Below are 15,775 nucleotides of genomic sequence, written 5' to 3' on the forward strand. Positions count from 1 at the left end.
TAAGCTAAAGGATATTAAAATAGTTCTGGGCAATTTAAACTTCATGCTTCTAATAAAAATACTCATTAGCCAGGTATCACATATAATCAATCAATTATTTTAATAAAAGATGTACTAGTTTGGTCCCTCATGAAAACTCTGGTGAACAGGATAACAGAGTAGGTATTTTATGGCATCCAAATCTGACTTAAGATAGTCTAACAATGGATCTTCTTCCAGAAAGTTGACAGGCTTCCTGGAAAAAAATGACCAAATTACCTCATGCTGTTTTTTTCTTACTTTTAACACTCCAGGTCCCAAAGTGGGAGAGAGAGATTGGGGCAAAGAAGGGAGGAAATGCAGAAAGCAGAACAGCTTACTTTCTTAAGCGCTCATAGAAATATATGGGAAAAGGCAGGCTTGCCTTGTGCTGCAATTTAAAAGCTCTTTCAAAATAATTAACCACCAAAATTCAAAACAAAACAAAAAAATCCTTACGATTGCCCCAAGGTGAGATTGCCCCCACGCTGCCATCTGTAGCCACCACAGCACAAGCTCTGCAGTTGTGCCTTAATTCTGATTCAGTTAATTTTTTTTCAATCCTTACCAGAGGATATTTTTTTCCTTTGATTTTTTAGAAAGAGTGGAAGGGAGGGAAGGAAGGAGAGAGAGAAAGAGAGAAAACCATTGATGTGAGAGAGACACATCGACTGGTTGCCTTCTGCATGTACCCGACTGGGGCTGGGGATCTAACCTGCAACCCAGGCAGGTGCCCTTGACTGGGAACCAAACCTGAGACCCTTTGGTGCTCAGGCTGATGCTCTAACCACTGAGACACACTGGCCCAGGCCCGATTCAGTTAATTTAAAACTCTTCTTAAAGTCCAAGGTGTGTCATAGCACATCATGTTTCAATAAATGTTTGACCATTTGAACCGAATGAGGGGTGGATCTGGACATTCAGGATTAATATTTCAGTTCAGTGTGCAGGAAGGAAAAACAGACACATTTATAAAGCTGAGGTTCAGAAAGACAACTGAGAGTTCAGGGCTGTGGCCTCATCAGCGGTGAGCAGCTCATACTACCTTCCTCTTCCTGGAAGAAGCCTCTGAATTTACGTGACTCAACAACAAATATCTCAGCCTGGGAGTATAAGATCAGATAAAACCTGGGCCTGTGGTCAGAGGAAGATTGCTCAAATAAATTTGTAAAATGATTGTTTATGAGGAGAGGGGTGACTCTTGTTTAGACATTAAATATATACTACAAACAGCATATACTTTGGGCTGCTACTCCAAGAGGGAGCCAATGCATTTCAGGAAGTGCTTCTGGAATTCAGGACGGCCTTTCAGGCTCAGCCCAAAGCACAGGTGCTGCTGCTCCCGGGGAGGGCTGTGTTCTGAGCCTGTGGGTCGGGGCAGCAGGTAGGACAAGGCTGGTGGTCACCCTCTGCTCATGGCCCCTCCCCTCCCATCAGGGCCTTCTTTCCAGGGTTCGTAGCTTGCTGCCAAGCTTACTGGAAAGAAAGTGACTTTTACTCTTTCCGTATGGTAGAGCTGGAGGCAGGCTCATTTGATTTATCCTTTTAAAAATGTAAATGCTGCTAATTTTACAGTGCCAGGAGTCAGGAATAGATAATATTCCTGCTTGAAGGAATAGATAATTTGCTTCCTGGTGATGAGAAACTTTGACTTGGAATGTATTGGAAAAGATCCAAAAAACAGACAAGGAGGCAGAGACATTGTAATCTGAAAACGTTCTTTTTGAAATGGTAGAAAGATACTTCTGCTGAAGTCTCACTTGGCAAACATAGTCTCAATAAAATTTTTCCCCCATGACATTCATTTAAGGTAGTTGAATAAAATAGCCTGAGATGAATTTACAGTCAAATCACTATTGTAAATTACTATACATTAAAAAGTCATCTGATGTAGCCAAGACTTAAAGCTACCTTGGTTATCTTGCAGAATGGATGAAATTCACTAAGATAATACATTGTGCCACAACGGAGCTATGTGCTATGAAAGAACTAACGTTTTCCTTTAGTGCACTTATTAGAGAGAGAAAACATCTTTTCTGACTATAATTAATTTCCAAAGATGCTGATTCTACTATTTATAGAAGAGTTTTAGCAGATAAAATGGAAACAGTGATAAATCAGAGCACTTAAGAAATTAGAATTATTAAATTTTTACTAACAGTTGTAAAACTTAGTGAACAGAAGGAAAAAACCACCCAAAATAAATGCTATAAAATTGTCTCTCCTCCCCTCTCTCTCTGCACTAGGTGCCATCGGTTGTCAAGATAATGCCAAAATGAGACTCTTTCAAAGGACATCCGTAACTGTCAGGCAAGAACATTCTCATTGAGTGTGGGAGGAAGGGAGAGAGAAATGAAATCTGATGTCTTTTCCTGGAAGGTTCGGATTAAAGTCTCAATTCTCTACCTCAGGGCCCCCAAATAATTATGCTTTGCCCAAAGTAAAGCCAACGCAAGAGTCTCAATTTTCAGGGAAGTTGGCAACTATTTGTAGGAGGGAGGAACCAGGCCTACCCAACTCAAAAAGCAATATTATCTCATTTGCAGTGTCCCATCTTTTGTTTGTGGGTGAAATTAAAATTTACATTACCTTGTTGCTTCTTTCACATTGTATGTAAGATATTTCAGAAATGATAAGTTTTAAAACATACAAACAAAAATTAAGCATGAATTATTTCCTGTCTAACCTATATTATAATTTCATCTTTGTGATTATCTCATAGAACTGTAAACTGATGATGAATTATATTTGAAGGATTCCTATGGTGAGTTATTTGGAAAAATGAAAAATACTTCAATCTAAGTATTTTGCAATTTGAAATGAGTTACATGGACACAATTTTCCTTAAAGCCAAGACACCATGTGCCTCAGGACTCCCTTTTGTCTATATTTTCCTATCAAGGTGAAGCACAGGTTAAAAGGAAAAAGACGAAACACAACATCCTTCACATCCTTCACTGGCAGGTGGCAGGATACCTGTTTCTCCAGAAGTCCCATAGCATTTTATATCCTATGACAACACTTGTGGGAGACAATTGCAGGGATAGATGAGCAAGACAGGGTTATTACTTCATTTGTCACTTACGCTCTCCATGCCACATCTTCAATCAAACACGCAGTAGGAACCAGAAATAATCCCAACCAGAAGTGTGCGGAGCTCAGGACCATAGCTGCCTGCAAGAAGCAGAAGTGATGGGGGTATTAATACTTTTTCTTTCAAAAACATGGAGATGTATTTAAACAAGGTAAAACATTCCATAGCACAAAAACAACAGACAGTATTAAATTCAGTGAAAGTTAAGCATGCACCTAGGAAGGATGTCAAGGGGTCTCTTTTCCATGATCATTAGCTCCTGTTTCCATTTTTTTACAGTAAACCCTTGATTTAACAGACTTCGGATTTAATGGATAAAATTTCCGGTCCATATGTCATATGTGAAAATTAACATCCTGTTAATTTTGAAATGCTTTTAACCAAGATTTGCTTATAATGAAATTAACAGGTTATTTTTTGTTATTAATTCACTGTTATTTTTAACAAATTTTAGCAAATAGGCCATATGTTGGAAAAAACACTAGTAATTTCACTGACATAAATATTATGTATCTACAACTATAGTTTACATATTTAAATCAAGAGTCACTGCTCATAACAGTGTCTGGGGAGTGACTAGCACTGATGACACCGCATGGCACGCAGGAACTGGTTCTGTCGCAGGTCCTGACTGCTGTCAGCAGCGTGAACTGCCCCCTCCCGCCCATGCGCTCGGCCGCGCCCAGCCGTGTGCATTTGTCCCCGGGCGCTGACTGGTGACTGCCGCGTTTACTAGGCCTATTCAGCATAAACTTAAAATTACAGTAATGCATGGAGAAAACTTCTCTGTGAAATTAAACTTTTTCACACATACTTAATTTTAATTACACAAACGTGTCTACATAAGTAAAAACAGGTAAACAAATATGTCAATTTTTTAAGAATATATCTTTATTGATTTCAGAGAGAGGAAGGGAGAGGGAGAGAGAGAGAGAGAAACATCAATGATGAAAGTCATTGATCGGCTGCCTCCTGCACGCCCCCGACTGGGGATGGAGCCCGCAACCCGGGCATGTGCCCTGATCGAACCCCGATCGCCTGTATCCTAGGTCGACCTCAACCGCTGAGCCACGCCCGGCCGGGCTGTCAATTTTTTAACATATGCATTTGGAAAACTTTATTATATAACAGACTTTCAGCTTTAATGAAAGCCCCTTCGCCCGAATTAGTCCGTTATACTGAGGTTTTACTATATTTTGACCAGTGTTGCCTCACTCCTTTATGAAGTGCTTAAGCCCCTTTCCAATCAGAACACTGCCCTAAATCCCTCCTGTGAGAAATGGGGGCCACCAGACTCCTGTGGGACAAACTTGTACCCACTCGGCTCCTTTCATCGGCTCACTTACCTCAGCTCACGTTCCTTCACTGCTCACGGTCACGGAACCAGGATCTTGGAGTAAAGCGCCGAGATTCTCCACACCCCGGAGGGGCGGCTGAACAGATTACAGGCTTTGCCTTCAAGGAACTTAAAGTCAGGTGGCGCGCGCGCACACACACACACACACACACACACTCTCTCACACACACACACACACTCACACACACACACACACACACTCACACACACACTCACATTCTCTCACATTCACACACTCACTCACACACATACACTCACACACACTCACTCTCACACACACACAATTGTATTGGTATCATTTACATGGCACCGTGGACTATATGAGTCACAACCATATTCTGTGGGGCTTCAGAGGAAGGCTAGGAGGCTGGGAAGGCTTCTTGAAGAAGACCGTGTATGGGATGTGCTTAGGAAGATGCAGGATTGGGCCGGGTGGGAGGGCTAGAGGGACAGTGAGTCCGAGTGGAAGGATGGCCGGTGCGAGAGCAGCTAGGAGCACGGCCTTTGATGACACTGCTGCGGGCAGGCCGAGTCAGATTGTTTGGGAGGAGACAGATAGAGAGGGTTTGAAGAGAAAGAGCTGCAGGGCCAAATCTAGTGTAGCGAGGTGAGGAGCTAAACAGAACTTAGAGCAAATGGGAGCTGGGGAGTTAGAGAGTTCTTAGATTTTGATTTTTGAGTGAGCAAGGCCAGGAGCACGGAGCAGGCCGGCCACTGACAAGCTGGCCTGGAAGGATGAGCTACTTGGAAAAGGGGCCCCGTTAAAAAGTGACAGGCCCTTCGTGTTCATCGGTTTTTCTTATCTGGAGTTCTCTCCACTTGATGCTACTGGAATAGATGTTTTGCCACAACTCATTGCAAAGTGGAGTGAGGCTTACAGATGACGGAGAGTAGAGGAGCTGCGGCAAGATTAATGTCGGGGACCCTCCCAGTGAATTGGTGGGGCTGAGAATCAAGGGAGCCCCAGAGCAGCCTTCATGCTGCACAGAGAAGATGTGGCCTCTGAGCGGGGTCACACAGCTCTGTCTGTGGTACTCGGAAGCTATGACAATGAAACAGGAGCAGTGAGGTTCGGGTAAAGCTGCTTTCCAGCCCTGGCACTGGAGGACTCTCTCTCCTTTCTATAAACAAGAGGGCCGCCTTTCAGAAAGAACAGTTAGAAACCTTACAAACACAGTACATTTGCCCCATCAATCAGAGCTCTCAGTATTCACCCCAAGGAAATAAGTAAGGAAATGTGTAAAGAAGCAAGTACAAGAATATTCACATCGTACTGGGCTATCAAGGAAAGGAAGAAATAAATGTCAAAGATAAGGAATTAATATACTGTGGTCCATCCAGTGGACTGCTCTGCAGCGGTTACAGTGATACAGAATTATATGTGTTGACAGGGCTGCCACATTACATTGCTAATCTGGGTTCTGAAACACCCTCTTATAGGAGCACTACTTTGGAAATGGGTGTGTGGGAAGGAAGATGATCGGCCCAAGCTTCAGAATTACACTTGAGATGTTAACTTCTGATACAGTTCACCCACAAGTCACAGCCTCTTCACGTTGATAGATATATGTCAATATACATCAATATCCACCATAGTTTTTGTAGTCCTGTTTTGGTATTTCCTCACCTTTAAAAAGCACATTTTAGGACTTCAAAAACACTGGAGTGGCTCAGGCCTTGATAGACAATAGAGACTACCAACCCCTTTGCATATGTGCCTGTTTATAAGTTGAGGAGAAATGCATGGAATGGGATATCAGGACTGTCTGGGTAAGAGAACTGCTGTTTTTTATTTTCAGAGATCTTTGGCTAGCTCTACTTCCTGTTTTTTTCCTATAGAAAACATATATTACTTACATGAAAGAAAAAATTAACCCGCCCTCCTCCTCTAAGAAAACTTCAGGAGGGAGTTGGATTGGCAGGCTCCTTTCTGCAGGCCAGCCTTCCACCTCCAGTCCTCTGGCCTCCCTGCTGACAGGGTCCCCAGGAGCGAGCGGAGCGGATCCCTTGGGTTTTGCTCTCGCTGCAAATGCTGAGGGGGCACTTGGCCCACAGAAGGCAGACTTGTTCAAGTCATATTTATCAAAGAATACGACCATTTAGAAACAACATTTTACAACCACAAGGTAATATTTTAAATACATAGGAAACTTAGTACTTTTCATTGCTCAGGGAAATGAGGAAAACGAGCTTTGAACTACCCTGTCTGAAATACGAAGCCTCTCTTAAATTAACAAAGGTAATTTGGAGATTTGAGAGTATTGCTGCTTTGTTGTTGGTTTTTAAAACCTGGAGCTGTGAGGGTATCATGTATATAACTAATTTTAATGGTGTGTCTCCAAGAAAGGTTTCTACCATCCCGATTTTCACAGATTGACCAAGATCCAAATTCCTGAAGTCTTTGCTAAAGCCACAGCCTTAGTCATTTAAATTTAGTTAGATTTTTCTTGTTTCAGCATAACAAAAAAATGTTTATTGAGCCGAGCTAGGTGACAAATGGCTCTTAATTACTCCCCCCCCCCTCCCGTACACTATTGAGTGAGGTTTTAAAAACATCCTTTTGATGTGCTAACAACTCCATTGGGAAGAATGCTCCCCTCGGTTGACAAGTCTTTAGCTAGCAATGACTATTAACCACTTAGGTGCCAAATGCATAGGAACCCACTGTGGTCAGTTAGAGGAAAGTGAGGCTCCGGTGGGTGTCATTATTTGAGAAATTAGGACACAAACTGGTGAGAGCTGAGGTGGGACTGGAGGCTTGTCTAATTGTCATCCTGCACAGCCCCGCCTCGAGTCAGACAGAAGTATTAACCCGGGACACCAGAGGACCAGTGACTGGGGACTAGAGCCCTCGTCAGCTTCAGTGTGCTACTCACGGCACACACATCCACAGAACCCAGGACCAGCCATCCGCGAACATGGTGACGGCAGGGAAAAGGGTTTAAAAGGAGTCAGGAGTGACCCAAGCTAGGGAAGGTCACTATGTGCCCCTGGTGGGGGGAGTTTGAAAAGATGTGACAGAGACAGAGAAGGCAATAGCTCAGGTGTGAGAAGGAAGCTAGCCTTCTTTGTACATCACTATGTGCCAGACTTCCCATAGCGTATTTCATTTAATCCTTCACAGCCCTCATTTTACAGAAGAAAAATTAGCTCTGCAACTTCCCCCAAGGACCTGAAGCCAGAGAGTAGGGTCATGAAGATGTGGACGGAAGTTCAAACCCAAGCCTCCCCCCTCCCCAAGCCTAAGGAAAGAGGCGCTCCCTTCCCACCTGCCTCTCCAGGGCAGGAGAGAGATCTCTATGTTTAGAGCTGGCACAGCACTCAAGGCACAAGTCTGACTTCAGTTTAACACCAGAAACACCAGGCACTAAGTGCAAAATCTAAGTAGGAGAAAATCTGAAGAACTTGTAAAGTTACAAAAACAAAAAGAAACACAGGAAGGAAAAATTTTCCCAATCCCTCTATTCCCACCGAGCAACAATTACAAAATAAAAACTCAGACAACGATAGCTTCCTAAGAATACACGTACTTTTAATTCCTTTCTCCTCAGCAGAACAGAAAATAGCAGGGCCACACATGGAATACTCAGGGAGACCACAGTCACTTGCCACAGGAGGAGGAAGCGGATTCCAGGCTGAAATCCAGGTCTTCATTTCCTGCAATCATTCGTCCCCGTACAAAGCGCCTAGAGCCTGGTGCCAATTTTAAGTTTCAATTTACTAAAAAGGGGGAAGACATTTCAGTCCAATACTCTGCAACATCCTCTGAACTGCTGAGGTCAGAAGCCCTGTGTGAATGCAAATGCATTTTTAGAAAAATAGTCAAGTGATTCCCAAAGCACCGGACATACCTCTGATAACTCAAAAAACTAGCAGCACACTCAGTCCCGGTACTTATCCGCCAACCCGGTGGCATGCTCGGTCCACCTGCACAGAAGCAGGGTTGAGCCTGCAGCCTCCAATACAAAAATCTGCCTCCTCAGCCTCCCTACTAGCTACACTTGAAGACAGGAAAAATTAAGCAACCATCTACAAATTCCTACAAATGCAGTGTTATTAAAAGCAAAAGATACAAAAGTACATTCTTTTTGACATTAATGTTTTTGTCAGCAAAGCATAAGGTATCTTTATCAGTGGATGCCACTATTTTGAACCCCTCAAATGTTAGTGATGGTTCATTAACATGGTCATGTGATAAGGGTTTCTCAAAAGCAACCCTACGTTTTTAACAAGCATATTTACCCACCAAGAGGTTAAAGCAATGCTCTTGGAGGTTATAATTTAAGTACAACAGGTCCTTGAATAACAGTTTCGTTCAACTTCATTTCCTTATAGTGATGATGAGACACTGTAGGAAGTTCACTCTTGTTTACTCAGCAGATGGTAAATTTGGTTTTGTTACATGTCATTTTGTGTAAAGTCACATTGAGGATTTACTATACACTAAAATGCACAAATCTTAAGTACTTAGAAGAGTCTGACAATTATCTTTATCTGTGTAACTACCACTCAAAACAAAATATGACATTTATTTCCAACATCCCAAAGAGTCCTTGGTGCCCCTTCCAATCAATCTCCACACCCAACAGGCAATCACTGCCCTACTCTCTGTCACTATGGCTGTTTTGCCTATTCTAGAATATCATAAAACTGTCTTCTTTCACCCAACACAATGTCTCTGAGAGTCATCCATGTGGTTTCATGTATTTGTAACTTGCTCTTTATTTTTTGAATATTATTCTATTGCCTGACTATCTTACAATTTGTTTATCCTGTAGATAAATGTTTCCGTTATTTCCGCTTTTGGCCTATTATTAGAATAAGGCTGTTGTGCACATGCCTACACAACCCTTTTTGTGTACATATGTTTCCCCTTTATTTGGGTAAACACCTGGGAGCGGGGTTACTCTGTGTATGGAAAATATTTTATAAGAAATTGCTAGAGTTCTCCAAAGGGGTTGTTTGAGTGAAGTGAGTGTATGAGCATCCCAGCTGCTCCACGACCTCACCAACATTTGGTATTGTCAGTGTTTTTTATTTTAGCCATTCTAGTGGCTCATTGTGGTGATAAATTTGCATGTGGGGCTACTCTGACAAACACTGTCATCATCCCATGAGCTACTTAAGGTAGAATCCATATAAGAGGGACCCTTCACTGACTGGCAGGGCAGCTCAAAGTTAAAAGCTACTGGAAGAAAACCCTGAAGCTAATGAAGAAGCCCCCTCCCTACCTCTCTTCTGAGGGAGATAATTCCTGTTTCAGAGCACAGAGGATGAAGTGACTTTTTAAACATTGGTGGTAACATTCAAACTCTTAATCAGTCCCAGCCCATGATGAGAGGTATTTCTAATTTTCCCAAACAGGCTGTGAAGAGGTAGAGTGTTGTCAGTGCAATTTGCCTACTCATAGGGAGAAAGATGAGGCTTCAATCCCTTGAATTATTAACTTATTTTCTTTCTCGTGTAATAGTCATTTTGATTTCCTATTTTCTCTGTAGTGTCCTATTTTAGAGACCAAATGGCTGGCCTAACCAAACGGTTATACTGAATCACCCAGAATGACCCTGTAAGCTGTTTTGTTTTTGTGTGTGTGTGTGTGTGTGTTTTTAATAATTTTTATTTGCAAGCTGCTTTGCACTAACTTCCTACAGGAATTTTTTGGGGTGAGAAGATAGGCAATCCTTACCAACCTGGTACGAGAAATTAAAGCAGGGAACACGGGACTCTCATTTCCAAGTTTAAAACCAGTGCTGTGTAATCTGTACACTCTTCTACTTTCCGGAACATAAAAAGCAACATCACCCTGGCTGGTGTAGCTCAGTGGTTAGAGCATCAGCCTGAGCACGGAAGGGTTGTGGGTTTGATTCCTGGTCAAGGTTTGATCCCTGGCCCCTGTCAGAGGCAACCAATCAATGTATCTCTCTCACATCGATGTTTCTCTCTCTCTTTCTTCCACTCTCTCTAAAAATTAATGGAAAAATATCCTTGGTTGAAGATAAAAAAACAAACAAAGTAACGTCCACAGGGACACATGTGCAGTCTCTGTCTTCTATGTCATGGGGGTAGTTGTCCTGCAGAGGTGATGGGGAGAGCTGCAGGGACACAATGGTACCAGAACTGACTCTCCTCTCACAGAGGTGAGCCTGTTGGCTTCCAGAAATTATGCTGTGGGTCTGTGTGTCTGGGGCATAGTGCGTATATGGTGAGTTTATGAGCAATTCTAATAACCACTATTTCTAGATTCCAGTCCTCGTGTGGTTGCACAGAAAGCTAAAAGTGCACTGTGCTGACAGTTCTCCATCTTCCTAATAATTTAGAAAGTTAGGTTCAATATTAAAGCACAGTATTTAGGACAGATATGAATAAAAATGGCCCATCTTGCTGATTCGCCATCTGAGTGATGAGCCCCCAGAAGAGATGAGTGCCACTCCCTATGATTATGACTCACTGGCCCCCGCATCTAGAGGGTCCAGAGACGCAGAGGCTGGCTCCAAGCACCCTCCAAGCTGCCCTCTTGCCCCCACAGGGCCCAGGGCCCTGCCTGGATAGACAGGTGCTGCTTTTATGTCATTCACTTAGTGGTTGCTGTGGTACCTGGATACAGTCTGGTGGCATTGTCTGTGGGTCACCCACACTTGCTAAGGTAAAGTAAAGATATGCTCTGGTCACTCCTCCTCCCACAGACATGGATGAAACTGGGGCCTCAAATCGAGAGCTTGGTGGAGGCACCACTGGGGAAGGGCCTCTGGAAGGACCAAAGAGAGAGTGACTGGCAAGTGTTTCGTGAAAGGCTGAGGGGCTGTGAGGACTTCTGTGGGGGGCTGGATTACACAGTCTTTAAAAAGAGCCCTGTCTCAGTCAGCTCAGGCTGTCATAACAGAATACCAGAGACTGTGGGACTTAAACAACAGACATTTGTCCTCACAGTTCTGAGACTGGGGTGCCAGTGTGGTTGGTTCCTCATGAGGGCTCTCCTCCTGGCTTGTGGATGGGCCCCTTCTCACTGTGTGCTCACATGACTTGTGTGTGTGTGTGTGCACGCACATGTGTACACATGGGGAGGGAGGGACAGAGAGAGAGAGAGAGAGAGAGAGAGAGAGAGAACTCTCTCTGGCATCTCTTCTTGTCCCATCATGAGGGCCCCACTCTTATGGCCTCATCTAAACCTAATTACCACTCAACAGCCCCACCTCCAAATATCATCACAGTGAGGATTAGGGCTTCAACATATGAACTGGGGAGGGGGCGCAAGCATTCAGTCCATAACAAGCATGGGCAGCTTGCCCAGGCTCCAATCCCAACTTTGCCACTTGCTCTAACTTATTCACCGTGCCTCACTTTCTTCCTCTGTAAAATGGGGAAATACAATATTTACCTCATGGAGTTACCATGAGGCTTCAGTGAATTAATAAATATAAAGCACTATTTAAAAAGTGCCTGGTACATGGTGTCATACCCGGTACCTATAATTGATTTTTTCATACTAATGACATAACGAAAAATCTTACTTAGACATCCTCGAAGTTGTGGGTGGATAATGACGTAGAGTGGCTCCTGAGTGGGTTTTGAGGGGGAGTTGGGCCCAGAAGATTACGTTCTGCTCCAACTGTCAGGAGAAGGCCTACCCGCCACTGTTCTCGGATAGGTGGCAGGTTGAGCTGCCAGCTGAAGAATTCCCAAATTATACTGCAAACAAGTTGCTTATTGGTGTGAGGCAGCAAGTGTTAATAGTAATGCAGGTGGAAAGGTAAGAGCTATTCTTTATGCTCCAGTCTAAGCTCCGCTCACTGGTGCTTACTGCTGATATGCTGTCTTCTATTTTTAATTGATTAGGGTGGACTTCCTATCATCACACCGGGCCAAACATTGCCGCTTATCTCTAACCTCCATAGAAAGGCACTTAGAGCCCAGACTCAGCTGTGATGTTCACCAATAACTTTGTGCCTGAGTGGGAAAGAAAAAAGAGTAGGTGCTAATCTTCTCCATGGAGCTGCATGCCAAAGGGCTAACGTGGGTGCCTGCCTGAGTCACAGTCCAGGAAAAGGGGAAGCTCTCAACCCAAATTGTGATTCAGAGCTTAGCTGCTTCCATTGAACTGAGGAGTGAGTGGGGTCTCCCCAATCATACAGAACTGAGCTGCTGTAGAATAACCAGACCATGGCATCTGCTTATCCTTAGAAAAGAATGAAAAGGAGTTCAGAGCTGGAAGATCCTGGAGATCTTGTGGGGCTTCGGGCTTTTCTGTAGACTTCTAGTTGTCAGGAACCACAAACCAAAGATAAAAATTGCTGTTTCTGATGATAAAGACTTCTCCCACCCCTGGAGCTGGCCTTGCAGATACATAAGGCAAGCAGCAGTCCACGTGACCTGAGAGGAGTGTCCCTGGGAATGACCATCTCCCCAGCTTTTCCACTTGACATTAATGAAGACACAGACAATGGGAGTTCATAATTAATAGAAGGTATACACACCTGCACAGATCTGAAATATGAGCTATTTATTCTCACTGGAGAGTCCTTGTCAATCACTCTTTGTGGCATTTAGAATACCTCGAAAAGTGCTAATATGACCTGGATATTTGTGTATTCTAAATTAAGAGCACCAGTATGCTAGTATTTACATAAAACCACATGATAAACAAGATACCTTTTAGATCTTCAATCTCACCCAAAGATTTGAAAAGTAGATCCTTTCATATTAAAACCAAGAATATTTTCACAATAATCCCCCCCCCCCCAAACCAGAGTCTTCAAATACATATCATTTTTGAGAGGCGATGCCACAGGTTATATCCTCAGGCCTCCAGGGGGATGTATGTCTTCTCCCTCCTCCACTGTTAGGAGTGTTTCATGGGCCAGTTGGAGTAAAGTGGAATTAACAGTCATGAATACATATCTGGGTTCAAAAATAATTTATACATTAGATGGCCTGTCAGCAGGCATAGGGCATTCAAAGAAGTTGTAAGCAGGAGCCAGGGGTGGACATGGAAAGGCTTTGAGTCACCAAGCTTTAGCTACAACACGATTTTGCTCAGATCCAGGCTTTGCTTGGGTCTTGCTCTGGGTCAAGATTCTTCTGCTTTCCACCCTGTTGGATATCCTAGGGGGCTTCCCAATCTATATCCCAGAATGAAGGTCTAGGAGACAGGCTCTCAGGAGGAGAGAGACGTCCCCTTGAGGACATGGCCGCTGTGCTTCTCTGCCTCACTGAGTCACAGTGAACATTTAGAGAGGGAGCAGAGTTCTAGAACCCAGCGGGGCAGCCTTGGGCTAGCTACTCATTGCTCTGGCGGCCGGGGCAGCTGGGGCGACGGAGGGTTGGATTTTCTCAGCAGTGGAGTATGGTCGTGAAGGATGGAATAGGATGGGATGGAATCGTGCCTTTGAGCCTTACACTATGACACTTAACCAGGTTAATTAACCCCTCTGTGCCTCAGTCTCCTTGTCCATGAAACCGAGGGGCCAGCAGCACCGGCCTCCCAGAGCTGTCGCGGCCCTCACAGCGAGCAGTGTGCATAACACACTCCATTTCACCCAAACCCCAAGCAGCCCTGGGCTAAGCCTTCAAAAATAAGCATATACTTCTTCCTTCCTCAAACTCTACCTTGTTCCCCCACCCTCAAACATCTGCACGGTGCCTTGTGCTGATCTTGAAACAGCTCTGACTGTAAAATGACTCAGATGGAGCAAATGAGCTCAGTGGCTGGCGCCCGGTACCCGGTGTCTGAGCCCGGCCAGCTGGCCGCCGTCCATCCCTCAGCTGGCCTTCCCGGAGCAGAACAATCCGGGGACCCCTCGATGAGACATTTTCTCCACTGTTTTCTTTAACTCTGACAACTGCAACTGAAATTTAGCAGCAGCTCATGGCCCCCCGGGATTCCTTCAGCATATTTCTCTCTCTCACTCTTGCTGTTACTTTTTACTGCTCCTCCACACCAAAGTTCAGATTTCTTTTTTAATAGAAAAAGGTTCTTGGGGAGAAAAGACTTGACATAATGGTTTATGATGACCTAATGAATACTGCAAACTATCCAGTCCAAGTAGCAAATTAAGAAATTAAAATCGTGTTTTCTACTTTTCAAGTTGATTTCTTTCTTTCACGAAACGAAAAACTTCACAGTCACAACCAATCTGCCTCCCTCCCTCCAGCAGTTCTGAGCCCTCATCATGTGTCAACCTCTCAGTTACTCACAAGAGGCGCAAAGACGAAGGAGCACCTCCTCCTCTCGCCCACAGCATCTGCGCACTGACAGCAGGGAGTGCCTACTGTTAAACTGCTTGCTCACCTCTCTGTATACGCTGCTGGGTGCACACTGGGGTACATCGGCAGACCCTGCCATAGCTCCAAACTACCAAGAAAGGTACCCGAAATAACGTACCTGTCTATTATTCATCTAAAACTACCCTCACGTCTTCCCACCTCTTCTCTAGCATTGCCTGTTTTCATTAACACCACCACTGGCCTCGGGCAAAAGCGAGAGGTAGGTGGGACTTGGTTTCAGCTTCTCCTCTCTTCTATAGAACCTCCCTTTCTGGGCACTCCCACATCCAGGGTGTCCCCCCAAAATGTATACACACTTTTTTCTGATAGCTCAGTTGATGTTTCTTTCTTTTCAGATTTAACCCACTGGAATTAATAATTATTCAAAGTGCATATACAGTTTTTGGGACACCCTATATATTATTTCTAAGCCTCACAAAAACCCATGTAATTCTTCAAAGCATCCGAGAGGGCACTGACAGGTTAGAAAATAATCATTTTTATAAAAGGGAAGTAAGTGAGCAGAGGAGACCTCCGGTTGACAGACAGCAGTTCTCTAGAGAGACAAAGTCTCCTGCGCAGGGATCACAGACCATCTCAGACTCTCTGCAGGTTTAAAACCTGGAGGCAAATGCTCATGTTCCTCTCAACATGGCCAGCAGAGCATCGCCAGGCCCCTCTCTCTCAGACCCTGTCCCTCAGACACACCACCAGAGACTGTGGGCCTGGACAGGAAGAGTCCCATGTGTCCCTACTTGATGCTGCGGTGCAGCAGCCTGCATGTCCACAGGGAAGGGAGGGCTCGGTGCGTGCACTGCTCATCTAGGTGCAAACACCCAGTTACACCTGGTTTCACCTACAAGCACACACCCCTTCCAGGCAGATCACAGACCTCAAGGAGAAAGGCAAAACTTTACAACTTTTAGAAGAAAACGTAGGAGAATATCTTTATGACCTTGATTAGCTTTTAGAAAATATACACAATGGCAGAAACCATGAAGGAAAAAAGATGAGTTTGACTGCATTAAAATGGAAAACTTCTGCAC

The 15,775-nt window shown here is 44.2% G+C and overlaps 1 protein-coding gene across 3 annotated transcripts in view; it reads right to left on the minus strand.

The window, feature by feature from the left end:
- ATP8A2 (ATPase phospholipid transporting 8A2) overlaps window positions 1-15,775 on the minus strand; it is a 515,363-nt gene that overhangs the window by 42,387 nt on the left and 457,201 nt on the right. For 2 of the 3 annotated variants that reach the window (XM_081130125.1, XM_081130126.1), the window contains exon 34: window positions 3,104-3,192. In XM_081130125.1, the coding sequence (XP_080986251.1) occupies window positions 3,104-3,192 (89 nt within the window). Of the gene's footprint in view, window positions 1-3,103; window positions 3,193-7,982; window positions 8,258-15,775 lie in introns of those variants that run through there. The other variant, XM_081130127.1, reaches the window with a different exon arrangement.

Source organism: Miniopterus schreibersii (assembly GCF_964146895.1).
Source record: "Miniopterus schreibersii genome assembly, chromosome: 2".
Taxonomy (NCBI): Eukaryota; Metazoa; Chordata; class Mammalia; order Chiroptera; family Miniopteridae; genus Miniopterus; species Miniopterus schreibersii.